This window comes from Haliotis cracherodii, unplaced genomic scaffold (genome assembly GCF_022045235.1).
Source record: "Haliotis cracherodii isolate W230 unplaced genomic scaffold, xgHalCrac1.p SCAF_20, whole genome shotgun sequence".
Classification (NCBI taxonomy): Eukaryota; Metazoa; Mollusca; class Gastropoda; order Lepetellida; family Haliotidae; genus Haliotis; species Haliotis cracherodii.
The window spans coordinates 10,628,849-10,647,997 of NW_027266276.1; the positions used below are offsets into that span (position 1 = coordinate 10,628,849).

The 19,149-nt window shown below is 38.5% G+C and overlaps 1 protein-coding gene across 1 annotated transcript; it reads left to right on the top strand.

The window, feature by feature from the left end:
- Positions 1-2,529: 2,529 nt before the first annotated feature.
- Positions 2,530-8,602, top strand: LOC139470208 (uncharacterized). Its single transcript, XM_071252525.1, has 5 exons — positions 2,530-2,733; positions 3,262-3,289; positions 4,904-5,104; positions 6,366-6,484; positions 8,465-8,602. Exons 1-5 carry the CDS (start codon positions 2,530-2,532, stop codon positions 8,600-8,602), a joined length of 690 nt encoding a protein of 229 aa, XP_071108626.1.
- The last annotated feature ends 10,547 nt before the right edge of the window (positions 8,603-19,149 follow it).

Below are 19,149 nucleotides of genomic sequence, written 5' to 3' on the forward strand. Positions count from 1 at the left end.
ATCCACGTTTAATATATATTTAAGTGTAAATACATAACAACTTTCGTTCGCTAACAGACCAAACTAAAATCGGTTGCAACATTTGGTTGCGCATGTATATTGATATATGCCAACATGCAAACATAAGAGCACCGACGGTCAAGATCTTTATTTGAGAATGTCTTCAAATTATGGTTATTCAAGAGCTTTGTTATTTGTGTTCCCGGCTGTGCAAACAAAGTGGTTCGGATTCCTCGATCTAACAGCTGAATTTATATCCTGTCCGTACCATTTTGGAAGAGGGAAATCAGAGTGTTCGCCAAAGACATTCATGTCAACTGTATGACTCAATACTAAAGAGATTAACATCAACAAACGTAAGTGATCCGTGATCTACTCACAGCGTTTTACTCATGACAGGGAATGTTATTGTTCACATTTGAGATGTTTGGGGCCACAAAAACAGAAGTCAGGCACACTTCCAGTTTTCGAATGATTTGTATCGGAACTGTTCACTTTGAGTGACCTGGTCGTGCAGTCGTGTATGTTCATCCATGGACAAACACCTTCGGATGCAACGTCACAAAATACACTTCGAAAAGGGACACTGATGGCACAACCGGAACATCCAACGAAAGTCTAGATATCTGTCCAGATAGTTTAAACTGACTTTATTTCAACAAGCTTAACCTTGAAACAAATTAAAAGTCGCGAAAAGGTTGGGTGCGTCACGCTCAAAGGGACCATTGACAGAAGATCAGTCGCTAGTCGTACTCTGCATATGGACATGTCTCGATAATTCAATTCTTTATTCATGTACATGTGTAGGCCAGCGGCCCATGGTACAATATTCGGTCCATCATTAACATTTATAGGCTTAGTGTTTGGAGTCTAACATTCATAGCATGGTATATAAAAGTTGCAACATTTCTAATTACAGTTTTATTGTTTAACGCCATAAGCATATTGAATGTCTCGATAATATAATGTCGGTAGTAGCTCTATGCATAACAAATATGGAATGCAAAGCGAATTTGTTCCGTGTGACGATCTTGCCTGGTGTAATAAAGTGAGTGAGTGAGTTGAGTTTAACGCTGAGTATTCCAGTTATATCGCGGCGTGTCAGCTTACGATGGGAGGAAAGCTCGAAGTGATGCAGCTCTCGGACGTTTACCATCTCGCTGAAACCCCCGAGCACGGGTATGGTGCTGACAAACCTTGAAACATAATCGGGGCAAATCGGGATTCGAACACTCAACAATAGGTTTCTGGCGTGCCCAAGGGACGCAACTCTGTACAGCGAATCGAATAAAGAGTGCGCAAATGTCTCTCGCTTTCATGAGATTCCTTCAGTTTTGCCTTTTAGCTGTAAAAGTCAAAGACGACTCGTGAATTTTTAAGAAATGAAAACGTAGTTCCGGTGTGAGAGAGGTCACGGTTATCCAATCAAAACGAATAAAACGAGGTCACACTGGTACGACACACGTGAGATGTCCGGATTAAGTATCTTACCACCTGTATCTCCACCACGTGGGTAATAAATTGCTGTATCGGTCCTGTTGACACTTTTCGGTAAGACATTGTAAGTCAAAATGTAGAAAAACTTGGTTAGAATTATATTATCAATTTATCACCAAATGCTCATCTTTCGAGAACATTGCATCGTCTGTTACCCAAATAACATAAAAGCGACACAACCATGTCCATAATCATAAGACATCTCTGCTAACGGCAAAGCCCATTTTATGGTTCCAAGCACGGTGGTCTTGTTGACCCAGAGACATATCAATTTTGCATTTTACTAAAAATGTAAAACAGACAAAACAGGACTGTTTGGGTACAGACGGTAAACTAACCCAACTATGCTACAGACAGGACTGCAGTAATATTCGGTTCTGATTCCAGGGTGGTCAGAATAGCATGAATTCTACCTATTATAACCACGGATGCAACTTCTATTTGAACAATTATTTGACAACATTAGTAAACTTGTTCAGTAGGTGGAGAAAAGTTTTTTCTGATTTCTGATGCAGTATTACGTATTGTGTCACGAAAATGTCCTGAACTTCTCCAGTGGCATTGAATGGAAGGATTCAGCCAGATTAGATCGGGCACCAACGAAGTGTTTCCACATTCTGAAGGGCGCCCCATTCTTTGCATGAAGGTTAGGATATTAGAAGAAATGTATCATCATTCTAATAACCTTAATTGCGGTCGACCTCACAGGAATTCATTGAAATCGAAAGATATGTTCAGCAATGCCACATGAATTTAGTGACAAAAAAACCCACTTGTGATTGTTTCATTTCCGTATCATGGCCGAATCAGGAAATGTTTCTAAACTAAATCAATTTGACATTTGTCTGTACATGAACAAGGTATTCAGACCGTATCAATGTAAAAATCACCATTTTAAATAGCAATTGCATAAAAGTCCCATGCCAGTGCACGTTCAACTAACACATGGTCCCATTTGCGCCAGAGCCTCACTACTACCCGCCCCAGAGAACATCCTCTTTGCCAGTACGTAAGGACTTGCAAAAAAAAACAATGCTGCTGTTCGTCGCTGGTCTCATCACCATGTCATGTCTCACCCTGTCCGTGCTCAGCGCTAATGATGGTAGAGACGCCCTTCTATACAAAGTGGACATCTTCCTGCGCCCTAAGGAGGGGAGGGATGAGATAGCGGACATACTGCACATTCAGGAGACAGTGAAACATCTATCTGACATCGATGTTCTTTTTTCATTTAAGGTTTGTACAATTATTGAAATAATTTTGTTAATAATGCATAGCACATCATCGACCACCCAGTGCATCCTGATAGAACACTCTGGACCTAGTTGCAACTATATTTGTTTGTAAAATTATTACGTTCTCTATTTTTCTTACGATTACCTTTTGCGGAATAACACTGCCAGAGGAATACAGTTTGTTTGGCTAGTTTTATCGTTGTGGCATTTTAATCAGTAACCTTTTTCGAGGACACATGATACACTGGATAAGTTGTAGATTTAGGGTGGAGCTAATGGAATATTAATCTACATAATAAGAAGTTGAGTTTTGGAAAGTTGAAGTCATACCCCTTGTCATTCAGTCTTTTGGAATTGTGTTTTTGTCACTCTGAATGTTCATGCACAGATTTGAATATGAAACAAATTAGGCGGTTTCACTGGTCTCTTTTGTTTCACATTCAAGTGGGTAAATCGGTGGAAGGGAATTGACTATTTGCACATTATTGAAGATATTGTCTTGTACAAAATAGATTTCTTTGTTGAACAGGAGCTCGGGAATCCACGGATTATTCTTGGTGAGCCCACTTACTTTATTTTGTAAATTGTGTGGGTGGTGGGTTTTACTTGTATACCAGGACATGCTTACCCTTTTAGCGATTTTCATTGGTTTTCAATGATCGATTAATGTTCACCATTATTTTACCTGTTGGATGCAGTGGAATCTGAGCGGGTATTGGAGGATGATGTTATCTGGCGTTGATGTTTTATATAAACAATTTAGTAATCATCAATATATATGTTTAAATAGAGGTTAATATACCTTTACACGCCCACTGTGATTATATGTCATTATAGTAATGCTCATTTTGAAATTTTGATTTTTAAGTAATTAACGATAAATTACCGTTTATTATCTTGGAATTTGTAAGAAACAGGATGCTGCACAATGGTAAATAAAATGCTTCTTATTTCCTTCTTCGAAAATGCACAAAATAAGGGATTGCATTACTGGTGATCCCCAAATCATGTTGGGATTCAGGACAACAACATCCACGTTGAGAGATGGAGATTAAATCGAGTTTATCACACTTGTGTGTTTGGGGATGGTAAATAACCTCTTAGTCATTTATTGTCATTCTTCAATTCTGTGCTCGAAAAATCTCTTCCCATCACTCACAAACATTACCTGAACATCGCAAGTTTTCCTTGAATGTTACGTCAGAAGGTAAGTGATGTGTCAGTCGGGACAGTGACAACAGTCTATACAGTTCCAACTCAAACCTGTTTCTAAAACAGTGGCGTAACTGCATATATGCTTGCCTTGCAATCCATCAGTCCGTCCTCTAGAGTAATTGCCCTTTATCAAAGGGAAGCTAATCTATCCCTAGTCTATGAGTCGTTACATGTGTTGCCAGTCTGCTTGTCCTGTCATAACGTTAGGAAGTGCAGTCAGATGTTCACACAACAACAACGCGAATAAGAAACAGTTCGGATACATTTCGGCCACTCCAACTGTTTTAATTTGGGGAAAAGGTTCCAAGCCGCAGAGGTCTACAAGCACAGATGTGGAAACTGATCCCACTCGGCTGGCGTTCTCGCTAAATTGTTCTGCAATTTTCCCTCAAATTTGCCCCCAAATTTGCCCCCAAATTTGCCAAAACTTGTAAAATGTCTTAGCTTCGTTACAGTCAAACATTTCAGTATATTTGTCTATTCTTTTAGTAATGATGGCAATAATCCAAGTAATTTCTCTTGATTCCCGATGGTTGATTCTGACTCGATCGCCGAATGACAAGGGAGACGCTTTGTTTGTTTGTAAGCACTGAAAGTAGTCCCTACCTGACTTTTGATTTTTGCATCTCTATCCGCATATGATCCCAACGGATATCGTTTTCATCCGTTGGCTAATTTTCTTCCGAGATAACTACCCATTACATAAAAAAATCATTAACACAGGCCGCACATGTTAGACGTACAGAAATTATCAGTTGATTGAACTTCTTAGTTTTTAAATTGAAGGAGAACAGACAAGGTTTGTATGATACATCAAAATCTCAGATAGTTAGTCCAAGCAGGACTTTCTAGGAGAATTATATTGTTTGCATGTAAGCAGGAATATAATTCTTCCAAACAAAAAATAATGGGTAGAACTTTGTGTTTCAAAGTATGACTTTATTTCACATTTCCAGTTCTTGATGTGGAGAAAGCATGCAGTTGGTCCCAGCTGACAGATTTTCTATCAAGCAAGGGATATGAGTACCGTGTCACATCCCTCTATCACGTCAGTGACTTCGCACAGGAACTCGGTGTCAACCTGACCAGTGATTTATGGGCAACATCTTTCGAGAATCAGCGCCTTGTGATGGGCAGAGTGGTCTATCCCGACAGAGGTGATAACTGTTTTAAGTGAAACCATTGACGATTCTCAAGCTTATTGTATGATAACTTTGGCAATGACAGCAGTTTAATTAAACTTCAAGACTTTATTACAGTATATCATATAGATGCAAATCAGTAAAGGGATGTTACCGATGTAGGTAAATACAAACGACAAAACAATTTCCATTTATAAGAAATCCCTGTCTAGTTCACGATATCACTATATCATGAGCCACGTGCTGATGAATCACTGTTTAACATAGATGATACAATGTGTTTCTGAAAAGGTGTTCGTAGCCTGCCCAACCTGTGACATCCGTCTCAAACACATGCAACGTCTAGTCAATTGTTCATCTAAACAAAACAGTATAAGGGAATTTCACTGGACATGATTTTGTCACTAATGTTTAAAACATGCCAAACATAAAACGATTTGAAAGCTTTACTGAGACCTTGAAGGGTTCAAACAACATCTGAGCAAGAGTCGTACGACGCTCTTTGAAATCATGGAAGAAAAATCATGCTCGATTATATCTGAAAAGTTGTGAAATGTAGACACCAAAGGGTGGTGATACTGGAATATTGTTCGATATGAAGAAAAAGATGATAAACGGAAAGTTGATGCCATACCTCTTGTGTCAAGTATTGTAGAGAGTTTTTGTCACTCTCAATCTTCATGCAATGTTCTAAATATGAAACAGATGATATTGGTGGCAATGGGCTATTTTATTTCTAGTGTAGGTGGGTAAATCAGGGGTACACTACGTAATAATCAACCCAGTCACCAAGCCATGAGTGAGTGAGTGAGTGAATGAGTGAGTGAGTGAGTTTGGATTGAACGTCACATCGGCAATAATTCAGCGACATACCACGCCTTGAAGATCCGGGGTAGAATAAGTCTTCAGCAACCCATGCTTGCCGTAAAAGCCGACTGTGCTTGTCTTAAGAGGCGACTAACGGGATCGGTTGGTCAGGATCTCTGACTTGGTTGATGTACATGTATGTCATCGTATCTCAATTGCATGGATCGATGCTCATGATGTCAGTCACTGGATTGTCTGGTCCAGACTCCATTATTTACAGACCGCCGTCATTTAACTGGGATATTGCTGAGTGGTAAACAACAAACAAACAAACCAAACCTGATCACCGGATCCATTTTAGTTACTTATTACGATAGACATGGTATACGTGGGACACTAACATGGCTATCGCTGCTCTGATATTGCACGACACAAACAGAATGTTGAAGCTGTACCTCTTTCTTTTCAGGCCTGTCAACACTGGAGTACAACGAAATGCTTAAATGGACGCTTGAGAGAGATGCTGCCATAGTCAGGTTCGGCCAGCAAATGGCAGTGTTCAGAACTCTGGCAGATTACCCGCTTGAGGTAAGTCACCAAAGGTTTATTATTTTTTTATGATACAGAAATAAAGCATCAGTGTTGGCATTAGATGGTACAGATACTATACGGCTTTAACAAGGTACAAACAAGAGTAATAGAGTATGCATTATTACTACACTGCTGCCTTCATTCTCCTTACACATATGTGCATTGTATGACGCGGTGCACCCTGCTGGTAACTCGTGTGAACTCGACGCGTCACCGATGTGTGTGAAACCAAGTTACCCACACTTAACGAAAAGAACAATCTTTAGCTTCGAGATGATAAAAAGTTGTACCACAGTTTAAAAGATCGTATGTGGAGTATTTGCTGATGCCTTCTTTTGGGATGAGATATTTTAGAGACTTATGCAACAAGATTGGTTTTTCAATCTTATTTTCCTTAATTCAAGCAAATGTCAGTCAAGTCAAAACGTTGTTTGTGGTGTTGTTGAGTGCAACATCTTTCCAGGAAATATTATTGTTAGTGAGAAGTTTGTATTGTTAGTGATGTACCATTTAGCGGGTGTGAGACAACATGCAATAATATCATTAATGAGGTGAGAGGGCATCTTTTTGCTGGCCAGTCATTACTGAGGTGAAGTGAAGTAAAATGGCGTTTTACGTCGCGTCCAAGATTGTTGCACTTATAGCGATGTGCATGCACGTGTTTGTGGTTGCTTGTACTGATGCCGATTTATATTGCTAGCACACTGAGATACCATGCCGCAGTTTAACATGAATACCCCACTCAGACACAGTATACTGACTCCGAGCCGACCAGTCCTTGTTTTAGTCCCTTATGCCGAGCGCCAGACACGGTAACAACAAGAACCTTCTTTTAACGTCTTTTGGTATGACGCAGCCGGGGATCGAACCCAGGACCTTTCGCTCTCCGGGCGGACACTCAGCCACTAGACCACGGAGGCGGTCCGGTCACTACAAAGCTCAATAGGCCATAACTTTAGTTAGGTTGAACTAGTCCTTCGTTTGTTTGGTTTGGAACAAGCCATAATTGTATTCACTGGTTTCTCGGTAGAGGTCAGTACTACAGGTGTTGATCGCTGATTGTGAGTAAACGACAGCACTGTGTCTCGTCATCAAAAACAAAATGTGAAATTCTTTATGGGATCGCACCTGGACTGTCAACAGTTTTTTATCAACCATTTGCTTGGTATTGTGTGATTTTAACAAGTACCTGTAGAATGTCTTTTCGCAACTGCAAAAGAAGGTCTACTACTGTACATATATTGAGGCAAAAAATGAAAGAAAAGAGCATTACTTTCTGTGATATTAGATTTTTATTACATGAGAGATGTCAGATGCCATGAGTGTTCAACGAGTATTAATAATAATAATAATGTTCCATCCTTCCATCTTAACCAGATCTTCCCTAGTGCAATGACACGTGCATATTCCATAACATGTAATACATTCGTCACATCAAGCATATTAGTTTGTCCCTCTTTTGATTAATTTACCACTTTGGACATGAGTAAGAGGAATCATTGATTTCTAATTGTCATATTCACACCGCTCCCACATGAAGGTTACGAAAGAGCTTGGTGCCACGACAGTTGATTCTGTATAGCCATTGTCACGCAACAGAGTAGATGAGCAGCATTGTGAGGCTACTCCTAATTTCGTATGTAATCAAGTCATTAACTGTTGGAGCACCAGACTTATGACACAAAACTAAAATGTAGAATTGTATCGTTGGACCCAGAGGTAAATGATCCAGTAATTGTTACGTACATTTTTGTGTTGAAGATTTAAGGGATTTCCGGCGATGTCATTGGAAACTTGGCAAAACGGATCATCAAGGTTGAAATTTAAGTGTCAAGTATTCTTAAAGTGAAACACAACACTCGTCTCTGAGAAAATGGCATTGTGTTCTTAAATATCTGCTATATATTGTAAATGTTTGACTCTGTAATGACAATGTTTGCTATCTGTTATTAATGATAATTTTTCAACCCACTTCAGCTGATCTACTTCGGACCAGCTACCCAACATCGCGTTGAAGAATATGAAGAATATGTGCATCGAGCAAGAAACTATGAGGATGTAGTTACTCGAATCGAAAACCTTGATTATTACACAGGACAGTGCCAAGGAGACTAATGTGACGAGAAACGCTGTGTAGAATTGATCGGTTAATGAGTTAACATGTTTTAGTACAATTATTAGAACTCATTAACTGAATTCTTTCCAATAAAGTTCTCAGCAAATGCAATTCACTGTGTATAATTTCACGTGTCTGTTACACAACACAAACATAAATCAAATTGAGAGAGAGAGAGAGAGAGAGAGAGAGAGAGAGAGAGAGAGAGAGAGAGAGAGAGAGAGAGTTATCAACATAACCTAAACATGAGTATTTGGAAAACCGCACAGTGTAATGTTTGAGGGCAAGTTAATATACTTCTTAAAGCGACATTTAGAAGTTTGTGAAAAAGGGAGTGTGTGAGTGAGTTAATATTTAACGTCACATGGGCAGTATTTCAGCCATATCGTGACGAGAAGTACATTAATAATACATATATTTAGACTGAATAAAAACCTGTCAACGATGGACAGTAAAAATAACTAGATTTATCACAGATTATATTTAAAACTAGTAGATAGCCATTAAAATATAACATCATACAAAGATAAAAATGAGCTATTGATCGCCAGCCACTGAAGAGAGATCACCATGCTAGGGTCCATGGGGACTAACAGTACTTTTGCTACCTGCATGGACCCCAACCGGATTTACATCATCCCTTCAGCTGTTGGCGATCATTGATAAAGTTAGCTAACATTAAAGCAACACATATGCTACGATTAAAAGTGTGGTACAAATAAATATACTTTGAAAGACGTGGTCTTACATACCCTCTCAGTGGGACAATAATTTTACACTAATTTAACCCACTTTGAGGATACAGCCACTAACAATCTCAGTTATTAATTTTATTCAACCAATTTTTAAAAACACACTAATTATATACAGAAGAGCCTCAGGCCTTGATGATGGATCGTATCTAGTTCTTGTAAATTACTTTTGCAGGCTCCACCATTGACGATGGAGCCATAATCAAGTTTTGAACGGATCAGTGATCTATACGAGTTTAACAGGGCTGTTTGATCCCCTCCCCACTTTGAATTAGAAACTACTTTCAATAAATCGTGTGCCTTCAGACAATTAGCTTTTAGGTATTTAATATGTGGGAGGAAAGTTAAATGGTTATCAAAAATAAGTCCCAAGAACTTGGCCTCTTTCACAACTTTGATAGGGGTGCCATTTAGAAACAGTTCAGGGTCCTTATGAGCTCGAGGTTTAAGTTTTCTGCAGAAATGTATGCAGTTAATTTTTGATTTTGAAAATTTAAACCCGTTCACTAGACACCACTTGTGAATCTTATTGAGACATAATTGTAATTGCCATTCTACTGTGTGCATATGTTTACCACGACAAGATATATTAAAATCATCCACAAGACGTGATCCATCTACTGAATCATTTAAAACCTTTGAAAAACTGTTAATTTTCATACTGAATAAAGTGACAGACAAAATACAGCCTTGTGGGACACCCTGATCCTGATTATAATGATCAGGCAGTGTTGTACCCACTCGGACTTGAAATTGCCTGTCTGTTAAAAACTGAGATATAAAGTGAGACAGACGGCCTCTTAATCCAAAATCGTGAAGATCTTTTAAAATACCATTTTTCCATGTGGTATCGTAAGCTTTTTCTCAGTCGAAAAAGATCGTTACAGCATGTTGTTTATTTACAATGGAATTTTTAATGAACGATTTTATACGCACCAAATGATCGATAGTACTTCTGTTTTTCCAGAAACCACATTGTACATTGGTAATGAGATTATTTGTTTCCAAGTACCACACTAATCGATTATTAACCATGCGTTCCATAGTTTGACACAGCTAGTGAGAGATATTGGTCTGTAATTTGATGGATCAGAATGGTCCCGTCCAGGTTTGGGTATGGGTATGGGTATGGGGGCAACAATGGCATTATGCCATGAAGGTGGAAAGTTCCCTGATGTCCAAATGTCATCAAATATATTCAACATAGTTTCAAGACATGATTCAGGCAAGTGTTTTATTAGCTGATAATGAATGTATGTAAAATGTACTTTTTTCTTTTCCTGTTGGAGCTGATATTTTTTAAATTCATGAACGCAATTTGATGAAGACGAATGTTGAGATAAAGTTTTCCCAAGTCTATTGGCAATAGCAGATTTATCCGTTAGTAAAGTATCGCCATCCTTTAGATGGTTAACTGTAGAATGTGATCCCTTGCCTTTGATCTTTTTAATCATGTTCCATACCGTGGACACAGGAGTTTGAGAGTTTATTTTTGAGACATAGTTCTTCCATGATTGACGTTTATTTTGCTTAAATAATAACATTCTGAAAAGACGTAGGTTGTAATCTATCTTTGCATAAAGATTGAAATAAAAGCCAATAAGCCTTCATAAAATTCCATCGAGGTGAAGGTGGATCATCAGTGGGATTAATGGGTTTAAGCACAGTAGGGTAATGGTCACTTCCACATAGGTCATCGTGGACTGACCAGGAGAATTCATTTAACAAAATTTAATCCGTCAGAGACAGATCTAATGATGAATATGTACCTGTGGCAGTGTGTAAGTAAGTGCCCGAGTCATCATTAAAGATGCATAGATCATTATCGGAAACAAAGTCCACGATCACTTTTCCCTTTTGATTAATGATAGAACTTCCCCATAAAGGATTATGCCCATTTAGATCACCCATGATGATGCAGGGCTTTGGGAGTTGGTCGTATAGTTTTTGAAGTTCATTCGGCTGAATACTAGATGAAGGAGGATGGTATAAAGAGCAAAATGTGAAGGCAATATGCAGTGTAAGTATAACTGCAACTGCTTGCAGATTCGAGTCAAGCCACCTTAACCCTCTTCAATTCCATTGAAGGACATTTGAAGATGGATTAACATCCAAGTTATGAACAGATGTTTCAGTAAGAGTGGGGATCTTTGTTGTAATTTTCCTGTTTTTGTTTTGTTTTTGTTTGTTTGTTGTATTTCTGCTGGTGGTGTGACAGTAGCTGCTATTTCAGGAGTAGTTGTAGATTGGGCCTGTGCCTTAGTCACAGTTTCAGAAGTGGAAGACATTTCACAAGGACTGACAGAATGATTTGTCAGACTGTCACATGTTTTACTCATAGGCAGAGGGTGATCAGTTTGTGTCCATGTCAGGTCAGTCTGACATTCAACAGATCTAGCAAATCGTCGGATCTGTTGAATGTCCAACTGCAGCCATTCCTGTTGAAGAGCTGCCTCAATGCCCCGAGATGTCTAAAGTATGCTCCAACGGGTTCAGATCAGGACTCATGGTAGGCTACTGCAATGGAACCACAGGGTCATTCTGGAGAAAAGCTGTTACTTCCCGGGAACGATCTGGTTCTAGCACTGTCATCTATGTTCACCGTTCGGTAGGCGAGAGGGTGTTTGTCGAAATGTGGCACAACAACTGGTTGCAGGACTTTTCGAATGCATGATCACCATTGGGTGTGTGAGTTTAATTAAAGTGACGTCGGCAATATTTCAGCCATAATGTGACTTGAACGAGTTAGACAATATTAATAATAACTGTCAACGAGCAATATATCACAGATTAACTTAAAACTAGTTGTAGAACATTAAAACTGTCTGATTATCAGGATACGACACATATAAAAATGGGGCTATAGATCACCAGCAACAAGGTTAAGGTCACCATGCTAGGGACCAGGGGGACTTACGGTACCTCTGCTAACTGCATTGTTCCCCAGCAGGATTTACACCTCTACCCAAGTTACTGGTGACTGCTGCAAGTTTAGCCAGAGATTAAAATCAACAAATATTCTGCAGTTAAATTATTGGTAGATATAGATATACTTTGAAGGAGGTGGTCTTACATACCCTCTCAGGGGGACAATAATTTGACGCTACTTAAACCCCCGTCGAGGGCATAGCCATGAACAATCTCAGTTAATAATCATACACTAGCGATTAATAGAATACATATCAACATTTGAGAATTAGTTCTATATCTTTTAAAAAGTTAATGATTAAATATGAAGTAACATTGTTAAAAAGGTCCTTTACTGTTTTGACACTGAAATATTGATCCCTTGTAATGGAAAAATCGATACAGTCAAGCAGGACATGCTTGACTGTGATTCTTTCATCACAAGGGATGCAAAACGGAGGATCCTCACCTTTTATAGATATTCATGTATATATCTGCTGTGGCCAATACGACATCGTCGCATAATGACCTCATGAAATCTTGACTTACAACCCAAGTAGGTGTAACCAATATTGGGTTTAATTTCATGTAATTTATTGTCTACTTGGGTGTCCCACGTCTTTCGCATTTGATCACGGATGTAAGATCTAAGATGTAAGACAGGTTTCAAATCACTATATGGTATCAGAAGTGGTGTCATAGACTCGAGTGCTGTTTTGGCTGCAGCATCGGCCATTGTGTTTCTAGTTATACCCACATTGCTCAGTAACCAACAAAAGATAATGTCATTTTGGCCAGTTAAAGATCATTGTATAGTTCTAAAATAAGTTAAATAATTGGATGAGTTGAAGATAAATTAGTTAATGCATGAAGACAAGAAAGTTAAGGAGTAGACAAAAGCCGGGAAGGAGAGATAAGATCCAGATCTAGATTTGCATCAGCAATATGGGATTTGAGCCGAATTCCAGGTGGAGGAACCAGCTTCGGTTTCTTCTGAAATATATTTTCATAGAGGGGGTAGAAAAACGGAGTCATAAGCAGGATAAGCAGGGTTCGAACGTAATTTAGTAACATATTGAAGAGACAATTTAGTACGGCGTTGTTTTAAGGAAGGTTCATCGGCCTCCACATAGCCTCCAAATATTGAAGCGCTCTGGTCTTTTTTCTTAACTTACTCTTCTCCTTTTGTGTGAGGTGAACTCTACTCTGGACTATGTCCTGAGACGAATCAAGAGCATGTGTTGGCTCTGGTGGAGTTTCTGCTCGTGGTGTCACAGTCTGGGAGGCTGATGAACGTCTAGATTCATGCGATACTTTGATCCAAGGTTATCTGGGCTTCATTGACCCAAGATATCGTTGTTTGGCATGAAGCTGAGACTAAGGTAGGCTTGGCAACAAACGCCAGAGCAGAAGAAGCAGCTGCAGCTGAATATGAGGGACTAGTAGCAGGTTTTGAAATTGAAGGAACTAATTTCTTTGCTTCAAAGTATGAAATGTTATTTGTGCATTTTATTTTAAGGATTTGAGATTCACATTCAAAATTTGGACACACTTTAGATGTTGCCAAATGGTCGCCCCTGCAGTTGGCACATTTGATGTCATTTGTACAACCTGAGCTGTTATGAGCTCCACTTCAGCGTGAGCATCTTGACTTGATAGTGCAAGACCTGGCACCATGTCCAAATTTTTGGCAGTTATAACACCGGAGAGGATTTGGTACATATATGTCTACTCCGATGTTACAGTAACCAGCTTTATTGGACTTTGGGAGGGTAGCCATACCAAACGTGAGGAGATAAGTGGTTGTGTTTATGATTTTTGAATCTTGCTTTCTTGTAAAGCGTTTGACGGAAGTTACTTCTTGGTTTGAAGTTAACATCTTATACTGAAAAAAGGTAATGATATTATGCAAATAAAAAATATACATCACTGTTAGTCACCAACGTGCCTGAATCTAGTTTCATCAGGGGAAGCTTCTGGAATGTGGAAATGGTCCGGTATTGTTTAGCTTGTGAACACTTCCTGTGGCTGGCCTGCCATCAGGTTGCAATGAAAGTGATCAAAAGCCTTTCAATATTCATAAGAAATAAATGCTCAAAGCCGTCGGTTATGTGTTTATGCATCACTATAAAAGGATTATGATAAAAGCTTGAATAGATATGCAAGGTTATAACTTATCATTAAAAACCGCCATATCATCACAGCAGTATCTCAAATTTATTTCAGTTTATACCTTAATGTCAACGATAAATATAGCACATAGAGATGTCTTTCTATGAATAATATTTAAATTTATTTTGTTTATACATATACATCCTACTGGCACAAGAAATAATTAAGATACAATGCAATTGCTGAATTCTAAGCTAATTCTAAGTTTGGATGAAACATTTATTTTTGCATTTTGCCTGATTTAAACAGGAATTTTCACGAAACCCTCAAAACAGTTCATGCAGTTCTTGTGTTGTTACTCATTTCTAAAGATAGTCTTTTGGCATGCAATAAGGATGTGGATATTGGTACGCGCACATCCTTTCTATCCAGTGAACATATCCATTCTTCAGTATAAATGCACTAAATACATTTGCTAAAATATAGCGTCCTTTTTGGACCGCTTCGAAAGACACCACTCTAAAGCAAGCCGTCAAATCAAACTACATTCATCATTCGAGACATACTGGTAGAAAAATATGTAGCGATGTTCATAATTTAATGGACATATTTATATATACCTAAGTGTGTGAAAGACTGAGAATTCCTGAGTTTAGAAAGTGATATTTTCACAGTAGTGACAAAACGTGATTTGCAGAGAAAATAACCCTTTGTCTGAACTACATGTAACGCAGTTACCAGCACATGCGCCTGTCATATGCGGCAGAAGCGAGGCTGCGGGACAGGTTTAAAATTTGATATTTTAGTGATGAATAAATGAGATTAAACAGAAAATGACTATTTATTAATTCAGAAGGAATGACATAAAATATTAACAATATGTAAATTAAAAAAAATAATTTTTTAAGTATTTTACCAATAGTTTTAGGTATATAAATATAATTAGCACTTATCGGGTTTGTGTGCAGGATGCTGTGTCTGAAAAGGTCAGTGTGTGTAGATTTTACAAAATATTTGATATGTTCTTTTCCACATCACTATATGGGAGATGCATCAAATTTCATTAAACACATTGAATATCCTCATTATAATACACAGATGAGCGAACGCATGGTGTGAATTATGAACTCTTCTGTTTTTAACATTTTGCAAACTTTAAACGAAAACAGAGCTTTGATGTCTTCACAGTCTCGTCCTTGACCTCCTCAGGGGGACATGGAGATGTCAAGTCTGTTCAGGTGGGCGTCACTATCATCAGCAGCACCAAGAATCTATAGGCGTAGGCAAGACAAAAACGGATGAAAGCAGAGACTAACGGGATCATTCGTGCGTTAAGTCGTTACGCAGTTCACATTACAGGTCGAAATGCGCTACAGTTGTCACTCTTGTGTTTTCATATGACAGCTTAGATACACATCACTGAGGTAAGATTTAATATTTGATATGAAAATTTCACATACCCATAAACATAAGCATCACAGCCGATAAATTAGATAGTGTATGCAACATGTTGCTCTCACAATCAGCTAGATATTTTCATGCGTGTGTATGGCTTATTAATGATAGCAGTAAAATTTAATCATTTACAGTCAACCATTTTAAGATGAGCTACTCATATCCATAATTGACCCGAATGCATTTTCAATTTCCAAAAGTAAGTAAGTATGGCCTGATTCTGCACAGCCGTACATTCCTTGGTTAACATTCCTCCAAGGAACCGTAGTGCCTAAAATGTTTAAACAACATTGTTTTGATAACCGTATTTAAAAAGATATTCAAGAAGACGACGTTTAACTGTGAGACCTCTGTGTGAGTCGGCCCTGCGTGATACACGTGAAAAATGTTCCCCGAGGCTTTTGCACTGCACCTCGCACTTTAAGCGTCTCGGAAAAGGAAATGCATGTCCTGGGGCTAGTTCACATCTGATACAGGACCCATATGAGCACATTTATCAATCGCCTAAATAATCCTTACCCATGTTGATTGGCTTATCATGAGCAAAACAGATCAACATGAGACTAATCTCATATCTGTTCGGTTCTTTGAATGAAAAGCTACCAAATCACACGTTCGTACAATGAACAGAATACCATTTAGCTTTCTGCATAAAACATATTTCAGCGTTCAAAAACGGGAACATATGGTACAAGCCAAAATTGAGAAATCCAACCGTCATCATTTTTCTTACCCAAGTTTCAAATTGTGGAAATGCCATCCACATGCACTACTGGTGTCTTATAATCACTATGAAAAGCAGGATTTGTTGCAGCAATATCGTTATACCATCATCATAAGCATCATTTGGTATATTAACGGTATATGTATAAAACGTCACTGCTGGAGAGTAGTCAGTCTCGATTACCTGCAGACAAAAACACATTCCAATGGGTGTGAAAGGCAAAAGGTGATGATAATCTTATAAATGGATCAGTGATAATCAGTGACGACACCAGGTGTTCTCGAATAGGTGAAGCATGACCTGCTCTACCGGTAGCACCCTCCACTTACAAAATTTGAAAGATTAAGTGTCTGTTTGTTTCCTTACGTCGCACCCAGCAAGAGTCCTGCCACATTACGGCCCTCTGCTGTCAGTCAAATTACGTCATGACAATAAGTCGTCATTATTATGAACGATGATCCACGTCGTTGGGCACGACGTTACGCTGTCAACAAAGTCACCAAAAAGGACCAGCCGTTTCAGTAAAGTAAGTGTCAATGTGTCAGGAGGTATAAAAACTCCCTGCAAAGGTTAGGAAATGAGATCGCGCATCATATTGACAAGCAATGTGTCATTCCAAGTAACTTGGAAACCTTGATTGAAAATACGAAAACATATAACTTTATGGATAATAACGTCCTCCTTATTATATATACCGACGTTTTGATGTAGGTTCTTACACCTTGACTACGACCACATGATGTGAGGTACATGATATGTTGTGACAAGCAGCAGATAACAGTAACAACAGCTCATGGATAACAAGTAGTGAACACATGATTCTAGAAAGTGTGATGTACAGTAAGAGTAACAAATAGTCCAGGTAATGAAGCAAGATGTACAGTAAGAATTAACATTTTGAAACAAGCTGATTGGACACTAATTAAAAATAGACTATTGCTTGAATATATCTTCATAGGCAGACGGGATGTAATACCTTTGATCGCCTCTGTTGATCATTTTTTGTGTCACTGGATTTCTATGGCTTCTGAGAGTTTTCTTTTTGTGAAGGCCTAGAGGGTTTGGACTTTGTCGAACTGAATTTGATGCCCAGAGAACGTTTGCTATTGATAGGCTTAACTGCAAGTAAAATGAGCATTTGCGTGACATTTGAATTGTGTGTACATGCACTTAATTCCCTAAGCAACTGGAGAATGTTGATGCTCGTGATGTTTACCACTGGATTGTCTGGTCCAGACTCGATTATTTACATACCGCCGTCATATAGCTGGAATATATGCTGCGTTAAACCACAAACAAACAAACAAACACACTTGGCTTGAATGGATACAAATTAAAAAGAGACTATTGCTTGAATAAAACTTCATAGGCAGACAGGGTGTAATACCTTTGGTCTCTGTTGATCAATTTTTTTTGTGTCACTGGATTTCTATGGCTTCTGAGCATTTTCGTTTTGTGAAGTCCTGATGCTTAGCCTAGTGAATTTGGAGAATTTGATGCCTCGGGAACGTTTTCTACTAATAGGTTTAACTGCAAGTAACAATGAGCATTTGCGTGTCATTTGAATTATGTGTATATGCACTTAATTTCCTAAGCAACTCGAGAATGTTGACGCCATAGGCTGAAATTAATGGGACAATCGAAATCATTCTTCTTGTCAAACAGTTTGGTACTTAGCTTGTTGGCCCGTGAAGATCCGGGGTAGACTAGGTCTCCAGCAACCCATGCTGGCCGTAAAAGGGGACTATGCTTATCGCAAGAGGCGACAAACGGGATGAATATAATCGTTTCCCAATTGCGTGGATCGATGCTCGTGATGTGTATCACTGGATTGTCTGGCCCAGACTCGATTATTTACAGACCGCCGCCATAGAGCTGGAATATTGATGAGTGCTGCGTTAAACCACAAACAAACAAAGAAACAAACTGAGCTTGTCATGTCATACTGTATGTGTCCTTATGTAGTTTCATCATATTCGTATGGTGATGATATTCTTCCTGACGATTGGTTATTGAATCAAAACACAAAGAGTTGTTAATAGCTCGATGTTAGAAGAATGCTGAAAAAAATTTAAGATATTATTATAAAGATTGTTTTTATTCAGTCTAAGTAAGGATACGATTTATGAATGAACAACTTCTTTATTACAAGAACTTCTAAATGCCTATCAAAGAAATTTATTCTGTCTATTAGGGCATGAAATCAAGTACCAAACTCATGACTTTGTGGATCATTCGTAACATATTATGACAGAGACAAAAGCTAGACAAAGTGAATGGGAGACGGGTATCCTTGTACATCTGCACAGTTGTAATAATATTGTGTTATTTGTAATAGAATAAGACCTTTAGCAAAATATCGGTATTTCATTCATATGAACCCGTAAAAAAGCGAGTGATATTTTATTAAACGTTACATCGGCAGTGTTTCCGCCATGTTGTGGCTTACACTTTTATTATCCCCCGCCACTAAATGGAAGGGGGATATAGGAATGAGTGCCGTCCGTCCGTCACTTTTCGTTTCCGGAGCAAAACTAAAAATAATATGAGAGATGTCTTAAACTAACATGGCACATAGTTCTCGTTTTGGCAGTTT